This window comes from Chrysoperla carnea, chromosome X (assembly GCF_905475395.1).
Source record: "Chrysoperla carnea chromosome X, inChrCarn1.1, whole genome shotgun sequence".
Lineage (NCBI taxonomy): Eukaryota > Metazoa > Arthropoda > Insecta > Neuroptera > Chrysopidae > Chrysoperla > Chrysoperla carnea.
Window position 1 is genome coordinate 9,449,582 of NC_058342.1, and position 22,088 is coordinate 9,471,669.

General features: G+C 30.6%; 1 protein-coding gene across 1 annotated transcript in view; it reads right to left on the minus strand.

The window, feature by feature from the left end:
* Nucleotides 1-11,749, minus strand: part of LOC123302328 (chloride channel protein 2) — a 71,524-nt gene extending 59,775 nt beyond the window's left edge. Inside the window, exon 1 of the mRNA XM_044885214.1 lies at nt 11,595-11,749. Coding sequence (XP_044741149.1) covers nt 11,595-11,681 — 87 coding nt within the window. The 5' untranslated portion in view covers nt 11,682-11,749. The remainder of the gene's footprint in view (nt 1-11,594) is intronic.
* Nucleotides 11,750-22,088: the final 10,339 nt, after the last annotated feature.

Genomic DNA, 22,088 nt, shown 5'->3' on the forward strand with positions numbered 1-22,088 from the left:
GTGATGGGATGAATATTCGCTTATTTTTTAACATTCTTATTCGCATTCGCAAATACCGATGCGAATGTTTTTGAATAAAAATCATCATTTTGTATATCATAAATTGCAAAATAACCCCAAACTTCACAAATATGTACTTTACTCAAAAATTTTCCGCTCTTTTCATAACGGAGATATTTGATGCTTAGCTAACTTGACAGTCAACTTAGTAAAGCAACTTTTCTCGATTAAACTGAAAATAGGCTCATAATTATCCGCTATTTAACCGTAAATTAAACGAAGAAAACTAAAATTTTCCGCTTTTTAATAATTTAAAAAATAATTATGGAATATTCTTATTGTTAAAATTTCTTTAAAACACCGATAAATTCAGTTATTATGCACAAGTAATGCACCATAGACGTTTGTGTATGTACATGGAGAGCTGTTGAGTAATATTATTGATATACCTTCTATGAAAAGGTCTATTATCCATATTGCATATCCGAATTGTTAGTAGCATTAAAAGCCATCAACGGTTGATAATATTAGAATTATGCATTAAAATAAATGAGTGAAAATATGAAATATCCCTAGTAAAACAAACATATATAGTTATTTAAGTGCATTAAAATTCGAAAAGTAACTATAATGGTCGGCAATTTCATAACATTTGACCACTTTAGTTTTATCTATCAAGCTGTTCGTGGCCAAAATTGAGAAGCATTAATTTATTTTAATATATTTAGCGCGTTTTGGACGACAGAGCACCGCATTAACCAATATGCAAAAATTGAGGGAATGCCATAATTTATAAAGATAATTTTGATGGCTACACATTGTTTTGGATAGCATAAAACTGCATTAACAGACCTTCAGAGATTAAGCATCCCTACAGCAATAATTTGTTTTTATTTAAAACAAACATCTTCATTATAACATAATAATTTTTGACATAATGTGAAGTGAGTGATATTAAAATAAATTAAGGCTTCTCAATTTTGGCCACGAACAGCTTGATAGATAAAACTAAAGTGGCCAAATGTTATGAAATTGCCGACCATTATAGTTACTATTCGAATTTTAATGCACTTAAATGACTAAATATGTTTGTTTTACTAGGGATATTTCATATTTTCACTCATTTATTTTAATGCATAATTCTAATATTATCAACCGTTGATGGCTTTTAATGCTACTAACAATTCGGATATGCAATATGGATAATAGACCTTTTCATAGAAGGTATATCAATAATATTACTCAGCAGCTCTCCATGTACATACACAAACATCTATGGTGCATTACTTGTGCATAATAACTGAATTTAATGGTAAATTTCAAAGAAATTTTAACAATAAGAATATTCCATAATTATTTTTTAAATGATTAAAAAGCGGAAAATTTTTGTTTTCCTCATTTAATTTACGGTTAAATAGCGACTTATTAATAGCCTATTTCCAATTTAATCGGAAAAAATTGCTTTGCTAACTTGACATACATCTTATATGGTTTGTTTTTAATGGACTTATACGACGGACTTTTTTACGCTTCTAATTATATGTACTAGCTCGATCCGTGAGGAATTCTGCTCCGTCGCTGTAAACCATGGCAACTCTGTACTCGTGAATAAAAAACAACAACAAATTTCGTAGAAAAGTGGTCGCCAGTGATCGCCAGATAATCGGTGACCAAGTTTGCAATTTCCTCATTCAAAGAATGTTATACTCACTGTCCTCCCAGGTATTTGTTTACGATGTAAAAAAAATTTTCTCGATAGAATTGAAAAAACAGTAGGAGAGCTGAAAGAATGAAAGGAATGTTTTTAGGATTGTGACAAAAATTTTTATTGGTAATAATTGACATCAATTGGTCAAAATTGGGAACCTAAGCAAATTATTTCGTGTTTTAAACGGTCAAATTTTAGATATTAATTGTACCTAAACCCTATTAAATTCTTTAATTTCTCCTTAAATGCTGTCGAAAATAAATCTTTGCAAAGAACTGTAGATACCATGCTGGAAATACCTTAACTTTGTAAATTTCAAAAATGTTCAAATTTTGGTTTAAGTCTACATAATCTAATTAAGTTCGTTTTCGTTAGATCGCACGTATTCGTACAGAGAATCAAATTGTAATTTATACAGAAAGCGTATTAGTCATTGACAGACAAAATTTCAGTTTTTTGGTAACACTGTCGTTTTGGTAAGACCTTAACATTTATTCTCTTTTTTGCTTTCTGGCTTGAAATACTAGTCTCATTAGCGTTAGACAGGGTTAGCGGTCGCTTGATGGTTTTGTAACTGGATTGCTGGATTAGAAACCAAGATTGTGCAGATAGTTTCATCATAAGTCTAGAATCATATTTTTGTAAAATTCGAAGATACAAAATTTTATGTCGAATTTGACAATTTGTTTAAATGATACTTTGAAAAATAAGTTAATAAGATATAACATATTGCTACGCCAGGTTTTCGATAGACTGGTAATAATTTTTAGGTATATATTATATGTAAGATAATTTTATTCATAAGAGTATCATTAAATCATTAAATTATTTTACGTGCATTCTTATGAAAGTGCGTATTTTAAAAATAGATGAATGGACCATAGCTAGTATCAAGGTTTTTTTTAATCGGCACTATTTAAAATATAACATTCTATTTTTAAAATTAAATAGGGGAGTATTGTACACATAGGTATTCCAAAGACTTTCAAATGGACTTAGTACAAGTCCATTAGTACATGAACTTAGGACAAGTGAATCGATTCGATAGAGTGAGAGAAGAAGTTAGAACCGCTTCGGTCTATTTCAAACAGTACATAGACACAACTGTTGGTATCTGTCCAAGGTAACCAATTAAATAAATATTTCAAGTAAGACAATGACGACACGGTACAAGAAAGTTTTAGAATTGCACAAATTGGCAGAATTAAGTGCGGTTTTACCCAGAAAATTTTAAAAGTGAAATTAAATTATTATAATACTGTGGGCAAAAAATAGTAAGACTTTTGAATTATATTTTGCCCGGAAACCCTATTCGTCAAAATAGTTTTTTTTCTAGGTTGGTATGACTGTCAGTGACATCTGTGCCAAGTGTCACGTCAAAATAATCATTAGTGTTTAGTATACGTCTGTCTTTCTGAAGTATTAAAAGTGCAATCAGCGATTTTTACAATGAGTGAAATTATTCAACAAAGAAGTTCCATTAAATTTTGTATGCGGTATCAAATTTCTGGTGCCGAAACATTCAGAATGTTGCAAAAGGCCTTCGGTGATAATTGTATGTCGCGAGCAAGTGTTTTTGAATGGTAAAAGTTGTTCAAAGAGGGTCGAGAACGCGTTGGCGACGAACCACGTCCACGACGGCCATCAACATCAACTGATGATGAACACGTCAAAAAATCAAGGAATTGGTGCTCGAGAATCGACGATTAACAGTCAGAGACCTTATTGGGATCGTTGGAATATCGAAAGGATCAGTAAAAACCATTTTGAAAGATCATTTGGGCCTAAGAAAAGTGAAAGCACGCTTGGTTCCAAAATCACTCAATTTTTTTCGACAAATAGCGTCGCGTTAACGTCTGTGAAACAATGCTTTCCGACTACCAGGATGTCATGAAACGTATTATTACTGGAGATGAGATTTAGATTTATGTATTCGACCCAGAAACAACCGACCAATCGGGCGAATATCGCACAAAAGGTGAGCCCTGACCAAAAAATCCATGCCGAATACTGTCGAAAAACAAGGTAATGTTGACAGTTTTTTTTGATTATCGAGGTGTGGTGCAATCCAAATTTGTTCCAGCCGGCCAAACTGTCAACAAAGAATACTATTTGAGTGTTATGCGTCGTTTGCGCGAAGCTATTTGTAAAAAGATGCCGGAATTATGGGCCGACAACTCTTGGTTTTTGCACCATGATAATGCACCGTCGCATATTTCATTGATTCTTCGTGATTTTTTCGCCAAAAATTCAACCAATATCGTTCCGCAACCACCGTATTTGCCTGATTTAGCTCTGTGGGACTTCTGGCTATTCAGCAAAATCAAACGACCGCTCCAGGGAAACCGTTTTGAGTCAATTGAAGACATCATACGTGAATCGCTACGCACATTGAAGGCTATTCCGGAAATTGACTTTAACAACTGTTTCGGATTGGAAAAAACGTTGGCACAAGTGTATTAGGGTCGGGGGGGGGATTACTTTGAGGGGACGAAATAAATTTATAAGAATAAATAAAGAATTTTGAAATTATGAACAAAGTCTTACTACTTTTTGCCCACAGTATAAATAGATCTAAAAATTTTACATTATTAACACTCTTTGTAAGAGGGGTCAGATCAAAAAAGTTTTCAGGCAAAAGTTTTACCTAGAGTACATACACACAATTTTTCGCTTTTGAATATCGCCTCTTCCAGCGCCAAAACTAACCATTTCCAGAAAATCGTAAAATTGAGTTTCAGGCCAAAAAATGCAGTTATTGAAAAAAAATCAAAGAAGAACTTGTAGATTTAGGTCAGTAATATCCATTGTAAGTTTGGTCAATACTTCGACCTCTGAGCTTACTTAGAAATTGGACTTTGAAAGTGGTAAGTTTTCTAGGTTAGAATTAATTCAGATTTGCCAAATTTTAGACGTTGTTGGAATAGACTACGGCCCAACCTTTTTTTGACAGCCGTTTTTGTTATCTCATCTAAAAACCAGAGATATTCATCAAGATGCGTTTGGGCCTACCCTGGGCAAAATTTTAAGAAAAAAAAGCCTAAGAAAACAATTCAAAATACAGGCGGTAGATTTGGGTACGTTTAGTTTAAATACCAATTTGCGACCTCCTAGCTATCAATCAAAAAATTCTACAGCACTTTGAAGATCAAAAAAAGTGTGCGAGTTACACTAAATTGCTATCTTTGTGTTTGTTTGGAGCACTTTATATATATATATATATATATATATATATATATATATATATATATATATATATATATATATATATATATATATATATAGACTAAAAGTACCTCCTAAAAAAGTAGTACATTTAGAAAATAATTTGTTACAGGGCAAAGTCGGTTGGAAAGGTCGATAAAGAGGTTAAAAATGTTGGGTAAAAATTCAACACTTGAATGTTTGCCGGTGAAGAGGGGTAGCAAACGGTTTTATATACTCGTCCTATCAAAAAACTAGACAGAAACCACAAAAATTCACTTTTATTGTTATCCTTTGTTAACATTACCTCAAAATTTTCGAGTTAAACGAAAAAAACAATTTTTTTGGTTTTTAATTTGTTATTCCGCGAAAAATGCAATCGGTATGTAAGTTGGTACAATTGTATTTATTTGAATTCTTAATAGCCTGGTATTTTTTTATTTTTTCTAAGTTAAGTAGTTTCGAGAAATTGATAAAGAAGACCTCTTTTTAAATCGCTCAAAAAGTTTTTTTTAAGGACTGGCAATTTGTGTGTGTGAACATTTTCTTCGTAAAGACATCAAAATTCAGGTATTGGATTTTTTACTCATCATTTGTAATCACTTTTTCGACCCTTTCCCGCTGAGTTTGCCCTGTAACGAATTTTTTTGTTTAAAAAAGTAGTACGCTTAGACTAATATATGTATTAACTATCTATACATTCATTAAAACAAATCATACAAAAAGGTAGAATTCCAAGTGCTGTAAAATTTTTTTATTGATAGCTAGGAGGTCGCAAGTTTGGTTTTAAACTAATCCTTTATTTTTAATTTGTTTTCTTAGTCCCAAAATTGGGCCCATGGTAGCTCCAAACGCATCTTGATCAATACCACCGGTTTTAGATGACTTATTTTTAAATAAATCGGCTTCGAATTTTTCTAACTAAGCTCAGAGGTCGGGGTATTGACCAAACTTACAATGTATGGTATTTTTAGGTTATACTGACATAAATTTACAAGACATATTTTTTTATAACTGCATTTTGGAGCCAAAAAACTCAATTTTAGCATTTTCCGGGAATGGTTGATTTTGGGGCTGGAAGAGGCGATATTCAAAAAAGTCAAAAGCGAGGTGAAACAGGCCTAAAACGACGATCTTTCCCGACATGCATTTTATTTTTAGAATCTACCTCCAACCCAATAAAAAAACCTAAAAATTGGGAATAAGGGCCAAATCTGGGGCCAACGACCTTGAAATGGCCCTTAGAGGACGTAAAAATGTGTGTATGTACTCTTTGTACAACTTTTGTCTGAAAATATTTTTTGTCTGAGGGTTCAGATCAAAGCTAGCTCAAGAAAAACAAATTTTCAATATTCATTTCAAATTTCGCGCTTAAAAATGGCCATATCTTTTTTTCCTCACCTCGGGGAGCAAAATGACCCAAATAATTGTGATGAGCGCACAAAATTACCCCATAAATAAGTATTTTCAGCAATTCGCAGAAAAAAATCAACAAAACCTACCAGGTGACTGGCCTAATAGTTACACTGTTCTAAATTTTTAAGGCTAAATAATTAAGAACTTTATGCCAATCTGCTTTATTTCTTAGTAAAAGCTTTTAGAATCAAACAAGAAAAATTAACTTTCTAGCTTGCATAAACCTTTTGAGGTAATTAAAACAATAAATTTTATTGTTTTTGTACATCTTTTCGAGTTATAATATTTTGTTTATTAAAATTTTAAGAACGCAGAAGTAACAAGTGAAAACAAACAATTGACTGAGTTAAAAATTGAAATACCATGTATAGACATTGTTGATGCGCAATCGTTTGTTTTTTTGACGTCACGTAAATAACAAAAGATATTCACTTTTAAATAGACACACACACAACTGATATTCCTATATTAACACATACTATAAAATTTGCACCTAATTAACGCCCTCGTGGGTAAACAGTGATATTTACAAAAAAATGCTTCAAACAAAAGTTTTTTATTTTTTTATAAGGAACATTTTTTACATTTAAACTATCTCTAACGGTTTACAAGATGGGTCCTACGGACCCAAGACCCAATTGACCTATGATGCTCATTTACGAACTTGACCTCACTTTTTACGTCCTGAGTACGCTGTAAAAATTTCAGCTCGATATCTTTTTTCGTTTTTGAGTTATCGTGTCCACAGACGGACGGGCGGACGGACAAACGGAAATGGATTAATTAGGTGATTCTATGAACACCTATACCAAAATTTTTTCGTAGCATCAATATTTTTAAGCGTTACAAACTTGGGACGAAACTTAATATACTATGTATATTTCATATATACATGGTATAAAAATGTCTGTTCGAAACAGTTTTGAAAAAAAAAGTTCTAAGGTAATCCAAATTTCTTAACTTTAGAAAATAAAACTTACGTAAAAAAATTCTGGAGTAGTCTTGCACCTCTAAGAAAAATAGGCACGAATTTGGTGATGTAGCTTTCTTTTGTCAATTTATCTTCCAAGAGTATGACAAATTTCCATACTCTTAGTCACATAAGAATATTTTTTTTATAATCAAGTACTGACCCAAATTCCTCTACATTAAAATTTTGTATTGCCACTATAGAAAAATTTTTATTTACAATATTAATTAAACAGTGTTTTAGGCGTACCTACTCACTTAATCTATAATATTTATTTAATATGGTAGCGCTTCATTTTCAAAATAATATTGCACACACCAAGTAAGGAAACATATGGCACGCCGTTTTACTAATAATAATAAAAAATTTATTTGTTTCAAGACTCTGCAACCTTTTACAAAGAGTTCCTAGACATTAAACAATGAAAAACAAAAATAAATGTAAAACGAACAAGAAAAAAATCAAACTAAAAAGAACAGAGAAAATAAAAATTCTAGGAATAATCAAATGAAAGGAAAAAAAATTTAGAATTACAAGTAAACAATCATTTTAATTTATAATGAAAAATTTATAAATTCTAAAACTAGAATAACTAATTTCTTCATTCATTCAAAAGAAAAGACCTTATCATCAGAATTGTTTGCATAAAATAAAAAACATTTTTTATATGTGAAATAGTTTCACCGTATAACAAACCTTCCAAGTCCCAAGTCGTAGAATTGAGTTTCTTCAAAACTATCACGCTCAAAGTTGTAAACAGGACAAACAAACAACAGATGATGTAAAGGTTTTTGAAACATTAAATTGCAAAGAGTGCATGTGGCAGCCAAATCTTTGACATAACTGATTTTTCTGAAAACAACGTGCAAAATTTGTTTATTCGAGGTACGGAGTTGTGAAAATAGTCTAATAAAAGATAGAGGACAGTTATAAGTAAAATAGTTCTGATATCCATCTGTGACTATAAGATCCCTAAATAACGAGTTGTATGTTCACAAGCCGTTTTAAGGTCTTGTTCCTCGTAGTATCTTTGAAATTTCTCAAGAGTGGCTTTTATGTTTGCTTTCGAAACGAAATCGCTATTTAGGATGTCAGGTGTGTCAATTAATTAAGTGTTGGTTAAGTTTAGAAGCCTTTTGTAGCATAACTTTGGATACCGCTGTTTTACTATTTAATAACATAATTTTAATTATCATAAAATTAAATACAAAAAAAAAGATTATTATTATCTCACAAGATAGTAATACATGAATTTTATTCAAATTTTTGAATTAAAATTATGTACATGATGTACAGGAGGGCGGTTGGAAAATGCCTTTTTTTGCCAGATTTTACTTAACAAAGTCATATACATTGAGAACTATTGTATTTTATATTATAAAAAATTTCCAGCATTTCTTGATTCCTAACATTTTTTACCTAGCCTCAACGTTTTCGAGAAATAAGCACTTGAAAAAATAAAATGTGGATTTTCGTCGTAAACTCATTACTGTGGAAAATATTAGTTTTTGTTTCCGGTCAGAGCTTCAATTTAAAAGCAATTATATTATGTTTTGAACGATATTAAGTATTTTTTAACTCAAACAATTTTTACCGATCCTAACTGTTTTCGACATATATCTATTTTGGTCGAAAATCGAAATCGGACCGAAAAATGCCAAAATTTTACAAATAATACAAATAATACATATACCCAGTACAAATAATACATATACCCTGTATACAGAATGCTTTTTAAGTTGAACTATGCTTGAAACTCGAAAAATTACCTTTATCGATAAAAAGCCTTCAAGCGAAAAATGTTGAGTGTGTGAGCGCACATATTACGCAGGCGTTAAACTTGATCTAGGTTTCCAAGCTCAAGGAAAAGCTCTCTCTACTCTATAACTGGTAATCAATAAATGTCAGTTTAAATTCGAAAGTTGTTATTGATTAAAAAAGTAACATTTTTTGTTTGAAACCTTTTTCCGCAAACCGTACAGTTTTGGCAAAAACGAACTGAAAAGTTTTACCCAAAATTATTTTTTCGTATCAAAATTGTTTTTTCTGCGCAATCTATGCACTCTTCGAAAATAAATTTATAAATTTTCTAATATTTCCAATAAAAGTGGTTCGTTTTTTTATAAACCATTTTAGTTCAAATTCAATGAACAAATGCACAAAATGCTAAATTTTTGCTATTAATTATTGTCTAAAGTATTCGATTTACGAAAAAAGGTTCCTACAAAAACTATTTGCGTATTTATAAAAAACAACTTTCTAATTTAAAGCGTTCATCTAATGTTTGTCATTTATGAATTAAATAAGGTCTTAATAGAAACTCAAAACTTCAAATTCGATCCCGGATTAAGATGTGTCCCTTTGATATTTATATTTTTTCTTTGAAGCATTAAACTATATTTATCGAATTTCAAGCATTACAAAGCCACTTTATATATGGTAAGTGTGTAAAGGGCGGCAAATATTATTATTGCCCGGAGCGGTTAAATACCTAGATCGGTCCCTGGCCATCTGGTAAGACTTATAAATGCTATTAAGCATGGTGACAGCCTATCTCGATACGCGCACATTCTAGACGAAGAATTTCTTCGGAATGAATCGTAAATGGTTTATTTTTGACAAAAACCAGTTTTATTTTATATCATATAGATCAATTTACACCATAGTTTAAATGCATCACATAAAGGTAATGTGGGTTGCATATTAAACATTTTAATACATAAAAAAAAATTTGTTCTCATGTTGATTTATTAAGGCTGTTATGTACAAATTTTAAACATTCTTTGATTGGCTGGAAACTATAATTTTTTTAAGAATCGTCTTAAATATTAAAAATTGATAAACAAAAAGCGGTTTTCCAGATAAGATTACGCCTTTTACTCTATCTATTTGAAATTTATCTACTCTAGGTATAAATATTATGAAAGATATTTCGAAATAAATTTCGATTTTTGTCTCAATTTCTTAGATCAATTTTTTTTTGTATTTTATAAATACGTATAGTGACTACTAAGTAGTCATCATCAGTATGAATTAGCTCATCGTAATTACTCTTATTGTGTTTGTTACTCGTTGCTAATTTGGTGGCGGCCTGCACTCCGCCATCAGTGCAGTGCAGTGCAGTCCACCATCAAATTAGCAGCGAGCAACATACACAATAAGAGTAATTACGATGAGCTAATTCATACTGATGATGACTACTTTGGTAGTCGAAATAAGTATTTATAAAATACATAAAAAATTGATCTAGGAAATTGAGAAAAAATCGAAATTTACTACTCTGGGTACTTTTAGTTTTCGAAAATCCTGTTGATTTTCCCAAATTTTCATTTTTCACACCCAGGTACATTGGAATAAGAAAAATTTTTATTGTTCCAGGGCAGGTAAAAATACTCTCCCATTAAAATGGTGAGAGCAAAGTTTTAATGGGAGGGTATTTTTACGTGCCTTGGGACTATGGAAATTTTTCTTATTTCACTGTACCTGGGTGTGAAAAATGAAAATTGTTAACTATTCTTAACTGGAAAACTGCTTTTTTCATAAATTTTTCTTTTCGCCAATGAATCTTAAAGAGGATTCTTTAAAAAAAAAGTATTAAGTTTCACGCCAATCAAAGAATGTTTCACACCAAACAAAAATTTTTACATAACAGCCTTAGCATGGCGGTAAAAATTGTCACATTAGTGTTAGAAATAATATTGAGCTCCCACAGCCATCAGAAAAAGAAAATCCCAGCTTTTAAAAAAATATACTGACCTTTTTTGCTTTTTCATTGACCTTAATTTGCTTCAATTTTTCTAATTTTCAATTTTATGATTTCAGAGGAATATATTCGCTAATTTATTTTAATTGTAATAATCTTTTTAATAAGTAAGGCTACAAACTGACGAAACAATATGGCAAAAAAGGTCCTCATAGAAAACTTGATATGAGCCTTTCTCAAGACTAGCTATGCCACTTAATTTGTTAAGTTTTATTTTAGGTTTCAAAATAATTAGATAAAAAGTACATAACTTTTTTCAATTTTAGTATGATATCGAAACGCTCTTTCAATTTTTCTGTCTCATTATAAAAAATATAGTATTTATGTGTCGATTTATCACAGAATTTGCAAGTGGTAGCTCCAAGAAATTGGTGTTTGTACAAGTATGTTGTAAGAGGTTTGTAGCAAAATATTAAAATTTATATTTATATGTATTTATAAACGAAAAATTTCTGGTCTTAAATAAGAAAAGCAATATCATTCATGTATACATATACTAAAAAAGCCTTTATTACTAAAGCAAAAACACTTACCAAAGTATTTTGGTATCCCAAACCATACTCCTCGTCCGGCACTGCCAATGGTGGCACCCATAATTTATTTGGATCTTTTTCCGTCATGCTTTCCAAAGAGTCTTCACAGTTTAAATTTTAATGTTGGCAATTTTGAAAAGACACTTAATGTTGAATCTTGTTTTACACATGTTGATATAACTGAAAATAAAAATAGAAATAGTCAAAATTCAAAGTTCGATCAAAAACCTCTAATTCTATTCTTCAAAATGATCGTTATACTAATCTTATATAAGCTGTAAAAAAATTGATTGGAATTGATTGGTGGGGATTGGAGTTGTCAATTTTTTTAGAAGGGATATCACAGGAGTGGAATATAATTGACAAGAATTGAAGAAATGTTTAAAGTTCCAATTAGTATCTTGTGGCGCAGGGATAGAGCACTCACTCGGAACATCCTAGATCATGGTTTCGATTCTCGTTCATATGCTACGAAATATTATAAAAATAATAATCGCTACAGCGGAAGCCAATTAGGACCAACGAAAGATGTACAAAAAATTAAAAAATAATTTTAATAAAGTACCGCCTCAAATCATAAGTTTCCTTGTGAAAAATTACGTTTTGAAATCGACGCTAACTATATCTTGAGCTTAAAAATTGATTCATTCGCATCGACTTCAAAACTTAATTGCTCACAAGGAAATTATTTATTTGAGACGGTACTTTATCATCTAATTAAAAAAGAATAAGCAAAATCGGACTAGTCTGTAAAAAGTTATGCGTAATCATACATACATTTAAAAAAATATATATACAGTGTGTCGCATTTAAGATGAAGACACCCTCATATTTTCGTTATTTATAGGAGTATCGACTATAAATTTTGCATAATCATAAAGGGTGATGGATCACATTTTTACGATACTTAACCGATATTTGAATTTTAAACTCTGCTACAGTACAGTCTGCTACAAATTGACAAATAGGACCGATTCTTAATATTTTGCCTAGCGTCAGAGATGGTGAGAGATATAAAACTATTATAAAAATTTTCTTACAATATTTTTTTATACCCATACAACCGATTTTCATGACAAAATTCGCATTTATAATTTTTTCTTTATTTTGGTCTTTACTCAAAATTTTTACTAGTTTATTTCGTAATTTTTTAACTAGTGCGCTTTGGAATGTAAAAACTGGACAAATCGATTATTTCATAGTGTATACATTCAAATATTTCAATAAACTTGTAATAATTTTGAGTAAAGACCAAAATAATGAAAAAATTATTTAAAATTCGAATTTTGTCATGAAAATCGACATATGAGTAAAAAATATTCTGAGCAACTTTATCTAATAGTTTTCTTCGATATCTCTAACCATCTCTGATGCTAGGTAAAATATTAAGAATCGGCCCTATTTGTCAATTTGTAGTAGGCATTATTTATAGGATTTTAAAGTTCAGATTTCGGTTAAATATCCTAAAAAATGTAGCCCATCCCCCTGTATACTGTGTAAAGTTTCTTGTCGATATTTCTATAAGGGTGTCTTCAAATTCAACAAACCTTCTTCGTTTTGTTTTTTCATTGATTAATAAATATAGATTTAGCTTTCGAAATTGTTTTAATTAAATTGTTTTGTTAAAATTGTTTTAATGTCAGCACTCGCGTTATGAGCATTTGGCTCACGCTCAAACATAAATAACTCTTATTTTTATGTGGTTGAAACTTTTTTATCTTCATATAATTTTATCTATTTTTGATTTTTGGGATTTTTTTTAGCCTATCTACAGTTTTTACAAACTTTTTTTTTTTCAATTGCTTCAGAAATTGTGCGAATTGCTCCTATCACGAGAGTAAAGGTGTAAGCAAAAAATATTAACTTTGGGAATTTTCGAGGCTGTTTGTGTGTTTGTGTAAGAGTAATATAAGTTATTTTTGTTTTCACCTATTTCCAACGTTAAATAAAAATTATAAATAATGGAATTAGACTTATGGGAGTTGTTTATTCAAAAATCCCTCCTCGTTGAGAATCTTTAAAATTTCTTAAATATTAATATTTTATGAAATACTGACGAAAAACGAAATACCTTTTTTTGTTTATAACTTCTTTAATTGTTTATAACTTTAGCAATTTTTTACGTGCTGAAAAACGCTTTTAGTACATTTTTATAGATATCATTCCGAATCCACCGAGCTCTCGCACGTATTTTAATGATCAGTATATCTATAGTTCGCCAATATGAACTAGTCGACTAGACTTATATAAATCATGAATAACTTTTCTTAAAGAAGATGAAAATTCAATAAAAATATCTGACTATTACGAAAAAAAAAACATTTAATTTAATGATATATCCAAAAATTATACCTTTTAATGATAAATCAGATTATTAAATAAACAACGCTTGACACAAATTGCCTTAAGTCATTAAAAATATTATAATCGTATTTTTAACAACTAATAATCAACACTCTTTAAAAAACAGGATTTCTTTTGTCAAATAATCAATATCTTTAATTAGAATATGTTCACCAAATTAAATGTAAATAAATTATGATTGATGCCAGACATTTATGAATATGATAATCCATTGTCATTAGGTAAAAAATTAACAGTTTCATAGAAAAACAGATAACATAATTAAATGCTAATGAAGCAAAAAATAACGTATAGTCGCTAATTTAGAATGTATACAACTTAAAGTATATTATTCGTGACGAAGGTCTTATTAGTGCAGCACGGAGCGGCGCATTGTGGTCGAGTATTTATATCAAATTTCTGGACAAAATATAAAGAAGGGATTTTTATGCTAAAAATTGATTCAAAAGACTATTTAGATGCAAAAGTACCTTTTATTAAGCAATAATAAACAAGAAAATTTTTGATTACATTTTTCGTCATCATATTCGTCTTCAAACCCAATTATTTCTTCTTCAATTTTTTTAATTTTTTCTGTTTTGGTGTCACTTTTTGTCTTATCTATGCTTGCTCTTGTTTCCCCGTAACTAGATTTTGGAATTATAAGTTACAAAGTGTCACTGGAAAATTGCTTAATTATTTTTTTTAACTTTTGCCTTCAGCAATCTTAAAGCGCAGGTTTGCGCAAGATTTTTTTTCATAAACATTTTAAAGAATACTTATACTTTGCCTAGTTAGAAAAAATTTTTCCCGACTAAACCTGACACATAAACAAAAAGCTTTGAGTATGATAAATTTAATGAAAAAAATTACCTTTTTAAACTCAAATATTAACCGCAAATAAGTAATTATTTTAATAGAAACATTAACATTAAATGTTATTAAATAAAACACAAATCCTTGTCTTCAATATGAAAAAAAAAACCGTCGGGGGCGAGGTTGTGGTATTTCAAGTGACGTATTTGTGATGGAGAGGTTATCTCACTACACCAAAAAGCAACCTTATGCAGAAGAAAAGAGTTGAGTTTTTTGACTTTATTCCAGAAATTTGATAAAAATACTTCACTGTGCGGCGAACGAATCAAGAAAATTTTGGGATGGAATCTTTCGAAAATTTTTTTAAAGATGAAAAGAAAATAACCTACAAATTTATATACTCTCTAAAAATATGAGAGAGCACGCGATATTTTAGAACAAGAAAAAAGATAGCTTTCTAAATAGTAGTTGTTTAGTGAATGATCTGACAACGCTGTAACCTGTAACATAATTACATGTTGCTCGTCTGTCAAATAATTATATTATTTATATTGTTTTTTATGAGCAAAAACTAACGTTTTTTAAAAATGAATCAACTGCGACAAGTTATATTTAGGAAACGCAAATCAGAAAAAACTTCAATGAATTTCTCGTATAATCTGTACATTCCACCCGCTCATAACTACATTAAAAAAGCTCTGCAAGCTAATTTAAATATTGGTGCCGTTATGGGCATGAAATGAATAACAAGTATGAACAACGTTGCCGCTTATATAATTCACTTCTGAATGAAACAAAATATTCGTGAAAAAGTAATCTCTGCTTGTTGTTTTTTCGTAAACTGAACGGTCAATTACATCCTATTTGGACTCAAATATCCCTAATTTGTTTATTTAGGGGAAGGTCTCCTATAATGATCCAGCGAAGAAAAAATGTAAATTATAGCCAAACTTTCGAAATATGTATAACGTCGAAATTATTTTGGTTTCTTTCTGATAAAATCGATAAAATCATCGAAATCAACACAATCACGACATGATAGAGGATCATTTTACATATTATAATTTTACACACAAAATAGGGATCATTTTAACGTAGATAAAAGCAATCATTTTAACCGTAACGACAAATTAAAAATCGTCATAAAAACTAACCTTAAAATTTACTATACGCCTATCAAAATATGTTATAATATTATTAAAATTCAACAGCGTCCAATAGTAAAACAACCATTCGGAAAAAATTAACACAAAAAATAAATTTTGCGTTTAAATTTAAATTAGGACAAAACTTTGTTGTCCATTTTCTCCAAAAATATAAAAGATAGAGAGATGAAAATTTGTATGTAGCTTCAACTAGCGAGCCTTATGAAATTTTTTTTTTTTTTTTAGAAAATACATACAAATTTTTCGAAACCAGCCGGAACGCGATGTTAAGCTTCTTTTTGGTATATTATTTGGAACCCTGAGTGGAGTGTAAAACTACAAAAAAAAAAAGTTGTGCTACCTCCGTAATAGGTGTAAACTGAAAAAAGTCCGAAAATTTGGAGCACAACATTAAGAAGCTTTACATTGCGTTTTGCGAATTTAATGCAGAATTTGACTGACGTAGTTGCAGAGTTGACGGGAATGTTTTTAGAATAAAAAAAATTTCGATATTGATTTTCGTTTTCGAGGTATTTTGACGTAAATTTGTTAAAATTGGGAACGTTGACATAATTGTATCGTGTTTTAAACGGTCAAAATTTCTAAAATTTTGGGATTTAATAATAAGCTTTTTAAGTTTTTAAATTTAATTTCTCGTTAAATTCTGTCGAAAAAATTTTTTATCATAACTTAGTATAGAAACTGCAAATACCAAGCTCGAAATACCTAAAGAGTCTGTTACTCATTACTTGTAAGAGATAAGGGTATACTTCGAGTTGGAAAGTTGTTCTTTATAAGGAAGCCTATTACTTTCGTTCGAAATCTTTTTTGAAAAACTAATACATTCCTCAAGCCTAAGGAAAATGAATGTCTGTATGTATGTATGCGCGTAAGAAGTTATACTTCTTCAGTAACAACAAATGTAATAATTTATGAATCATGTAAAGAAATAATACTCCTGTTAAACTATTTATTGTGCCCATAGATGACACATGATCTACCATCTTTTGGTCTTTGTCTACTATGAGTGAAATTTAATTTATCGACTATCTTCGTGGTGTTAAAAAATTGAAACTTCAACACGTAGTTTCTACGTCACCCTGTGTACACGCATCATAAAAATTCACTGTCGTCATTTTGTCAAGTTTCGGTCAAAATTTCCGAATTCGCCTGCCCCTGCATACTGGACTATTATCATATTATTACGTTATACTTATATTTAATTTATTTTAATCAATGGCTATTCATTATATTTGTCTAAATTATAATAATTATCTTAAAATTTGCATTTTGCACGCAATCCAATTACTGTCCATTAATAAATACCAGAAAATTATATTTTATCTGAATAGAGATCTATATGTTGTCAATTTAAAAAAATAATTTAATTCAAATTCTTATCAATAAGAAGCAAACAAAATAAGATTGTTAAGCGATGAGTTAGTAATGCAATAAATTGGTAGTTCTAATTATTGATCACTTGTAATTGATTATCCGAAATAAACATATCAATTCAACATAAATGATTAGTTCTTATTAGTGTTGGGCGAATGATGTATTTTGTACATTGCGGATGTCAACTTTCAAGTAAGGTGTTCGCAAATTGTTATGTATTAACTTCGTACATATAACAAATGAAAACAAACAATTGACTGAGTGAATTGTTTAAATACCACGTACAGACAGTGGTGATAAGGCAATCGTTGTTTATTATGTCATGTAAGTAAAGAAAAATAACCGCTCTTACACACAAAATAATAGGAGTATATTTCTTCTCAATTCTTCAGTGAACATTTTATTTGTTAGAAACAAACACATACATATACAATAAATGTAAATACATACATAGTATAGAATACCCAATTAGCGCCCTCACGCGTGAAAAGTGACGATTATGAAAAAAATTATGAAAAAAAAAAATTTTTATTTTTACACTTAAACTTTTGTTCTTACTTTTACATTCAAATCTCTAACGGTTTACAAGATTGGTCTTACGGACCCAAGACCCAATTGACCTTGGTTGCTCATATACGAACTTGGCCTCACTTTTTACGTCCTGAGCACGCTGTAAAAATTGCTTGATATCTTTTTTAGTTTTTGAGTTATCGTGTCGACAGGCAGACAACCTAAATAGACTAATGAGCTGATTTTATGAACACCTACACTAAAATTTTGTTCATAGCATCAATATTTTTAATTTTTTTGTTCTTATCGTTACAAACTTGAGACCAAATATAGTATACCTTAATATATTTCATGTATACATGGCAAAATAATACAGTGAATAAGCTGGAAAAAAAGTACTGTTAATGGAAAAGCTGGGAAGCAACACCGATTTTTGATGTAAGATTACACGGATTCTATCAAGAATTCCGAAATCGTGTCATTTTTGAAATTCCACTTTTTCGATAAAAACGGAAAACTAAGTAGTTATCGCTCAAACTGTGTTTTCTAGGGTGTATTTTTGGTCTTTGATAACGAATCCGATGTCAGATAAGACAGATTCTATCACATTTTCCAAAAATCGTATCATTTTGGGCCCAGAATTTAACTTTTTTAACAAAATAACACACACCCACACAATATTATTTTGGCAAAAAAACATGATAAATATAGCCGTTGGAAATGAGTAATAAATTTTCAATAACAGAAAAAAATATTTAATTTTTAGTTATTGGCAAAAATAGCATGATCTTCGGAACACGTGACAGAATCCTTGTGATTTGACATAAGATTCGTATTCAGTGACGAAAAATACCTGCTAGATGACAATTTTAAGGCAAAATAAGCATTTCAAAAAATTTTTGCTACGAATGCCCTCCGCTGGGGCCCAATTCCCCTCTATGACTAGGTGAAGTTGGCTGAATGTTCCCCGGGGCCCTATAAAAACAATTTAAAACAAACCGTATAAGTCCATAAAACCAAACTTTTTGTTTTTATTTGAATTTTCTTGCTATAATTGCATTTTCCCAACACTCAAATTGAACTGTGATTAAAAAGTGATAAAAAAATATGAGTTAAGTACATTTTAGTGAAGTTTGGGGTTATTTTGGGATTTATGATACAAATAATGATGATTTTTTTGTCAAAAACATTCGCATCGTCTCTTGCAAATGTAAATTCGATTGTTAAAAAATATATCAAATCTCTAGGTCTTACCTATTTGCAAATATTAAAACTTGTGTCCATGGTAAATAGATTTTTTAGAAAATTATAGACTTTTGCACCGTATCGATGGTATCTAAGTGGGGAGGAGTGGGGTGTGTTTTTATGACATACCGATTTTAGAGCCAATGAGCTGAGAATCGGTATGTAAGATTGCATTCCAAGCAGATCAATGGTATAAAAGGGGATTGATTTCAAATATTTGAAGGGGTTTTCCAGAGGAAAACTTAAGTTTTATCATTTTGGGCATCTCTCTTTAAAAAATTGTGGCATAGATGGTTAAAAATTGATAAGGAGAAAGATTGCTATCAAGAAAGTATAGGGGTGTCACTTGTTCTCACCTCTGCACTCCTCCTAAATTGAGTAACTTGAGTAGTAAATTGAGTAAGGAGAAATTTGTATGTTATTTGAATTAATATTAAGGAGCGTCTTTTGTTACTGATATAAATTTTGACTAAATTCGATCGATTCACTTTATCACTCGATGTGTTTTTTTAAATTTACAATCCCAATTCATGTTTTCAGAGAAATTTGATAGTTTTATGATTACTTTCAAGATCCTTGAATTGACGATCTAATATTACGAGGTGGCTGGATTGAGTTTGTTGACTATAGAGCCGCTGATTGAATCTGAAGATTTTGGCTCTTGCGTTCAAAAATGGGACGCTATTACAAACATTTTTTTCGGTATATTTTTTCCTATATCCGTTATATGTTAATTGATCATCTAATCTTTATTTTATTATACATAATAAATCCATTATCTTTTATAGTGTAGGCACCCAACAAGAAGTGTATTTTGACCTATTTTAATCCGCTGAAGCCGAATTGCTCATCGCTCGGAATGGGGGGAAATTTGTTATAAACAAATTAATTGTTTATACGACCATATCTCCTTAAATTTTGAAAATTTTCGGAAACATTATTAGGAATTATTTTATTCTATATGAAAGAATAAAATAAAAAATATATTTCTTTTCTTTTACTCGTTTTGATACAACCAATAGAACTGGGGAGTTATGGTTAAAATTGTAAATATAAATGATAATGCATAAGGTCGGCGAGCTGCGATCGGATTGAAACGTCCGTAGATTGGCCAGTAATTAATATTTTTGTACTTGGAGGTACTCATTCTAAAGGTATGGGTCTTTATTTGAATGCTATGGGCATTAAAATACGTTTATATGCAAAAGTAACGAAGCTAGTACGATTGCAAGTATTAAGTTATATCATTTTTCCGGTTCGCTATTAGTTTATAAGTCGAAACTGAGTCCTTACCCTTAGCAAAAGAAATTTATCACATAATTTTAAATGAGAAAATTGACAATTTGTTCTAGCTTAGGAATCTTTTTTATTTTTTCAAATATCTTAATTAAAACTTGAGTTATTACAACCGAACTATAACTACTATATGTATAAAGACATTCTGTAGTATATTTAGTATGAACATTGCACCCGTGCTAGCAGAGTATATTGTATACTAAAATGTGCGTTTTTTGTGACACAAAGGTACATTAAATATATTTGATACACAATATAATAGTGTTGGAAAATGCAATTGGTGGCTGGCTTAAAAACATTAATACAGTGAAATCTGGTTAAGAGAGGCATCAAAGGACCTGCAAAATGTCTCACTTATAGGGTAAGTGGAAACCCAGTGTCTCAGATATATAGGTATAAAGTAATATCTGTCTCATTTACAGAGGGTCCATTAATAGAGGTCAGAACACAGATTATTTCAGTTATTTAGGTACAATTATTAATTAAAATAACGTACTCAATCCATTGACTGCATTTGTTAAGATCAACAGCGTTACTTTCTCCACAAATTGCTATGAAAACTATACCGTTTGTATTTTTTAACTACTCCAACTAACCATTGCTGTTAAGTAAGTAATTAAATAAAACGATGTTGTCTCAGTTCTCAGTTATAACCTAGTAAAACGTTGCACAAAAAGGGGCCGAAGTGGAAAGTTTTGGTGTAATAGTTTTGGTTGGCTTATTCTGTTTGAAATGTTTTATGGGGTGCTTAATATGAATCTGAAGTTGTCCAACAAAAATTTGCTCGGCAAATATGAGAAATCATCAAAAAATCACTAAAAATCATGTCTTTTAGGGGTTTTCAGGTTATAACTTGCAAAGCAAGCAATTTATGCAGTAAAATAAAGAAGAAAAAATTTCCTACAATTTATGTCTCTTAAAATTTTTTTGTACGTCGTATGGTTTTCTTGCAAGTGTCGCAAGTGAGTGCCGAAATATGGAAGAAATTGGTAATTTTTGGAAAAAAGCAAAAAATAATGAATGAAGCAATTCAATTTGCTTTTTAAGTGAAAGACTTCATCTGCAGCGCCTCCCTTTTCGGCGTAAAGGCAAAGATCGCTCGGTTCGACTAGGCTGACTTTAGGGAGTACGTTTCAAGGACACGTCTTCAGGCCATCAGTACTGCCAATGCCGTGGTCGTGTTATTTGCCTCTCTCTGCAACGGTATGAAGTCCAATTATTTTCGTTTTCGAGTGTTTTTGTTGAGATAAAAAACAACCCTTGTGTGAAAAAAATCAATCCTGACACTCTCTCATAGCTCTCACAATCTCTTCAGTGTGAGGGCCAACTTCCTTTTTTTCATTAACTTGCGCCTACTGTACAGATTTTTTGAACAATTATCATGGTATTGACAGTCAGCAGCCACCATATCTGTTATCGGTTGGATCTTCTTGATATCTGCTTCACCGAAATCATCTCCGCAGTTGAGCCTGTTTCATTACTGTATCTTTCATCTCTATTTTCATCCTGATGCACCAAATTATGTTTATTTTGAGGCAGTCGTTGCTGTGACCTTGTGTAATCTACAGGAGTACATGTTCGACAGTCAAAACAATCTGTTTTGAAGTAAAAGTCAGAGAATGATCTTAGTTTTCTAGAAGATGTGCTTGGTTGAGCAGCCTTCTTTAGGTAGGCAGCTATCATTTTTGCAGTTTTGTGTTTTCTGACATGAAACATGTATTTATAGCGATGTTTTACCCGCCAA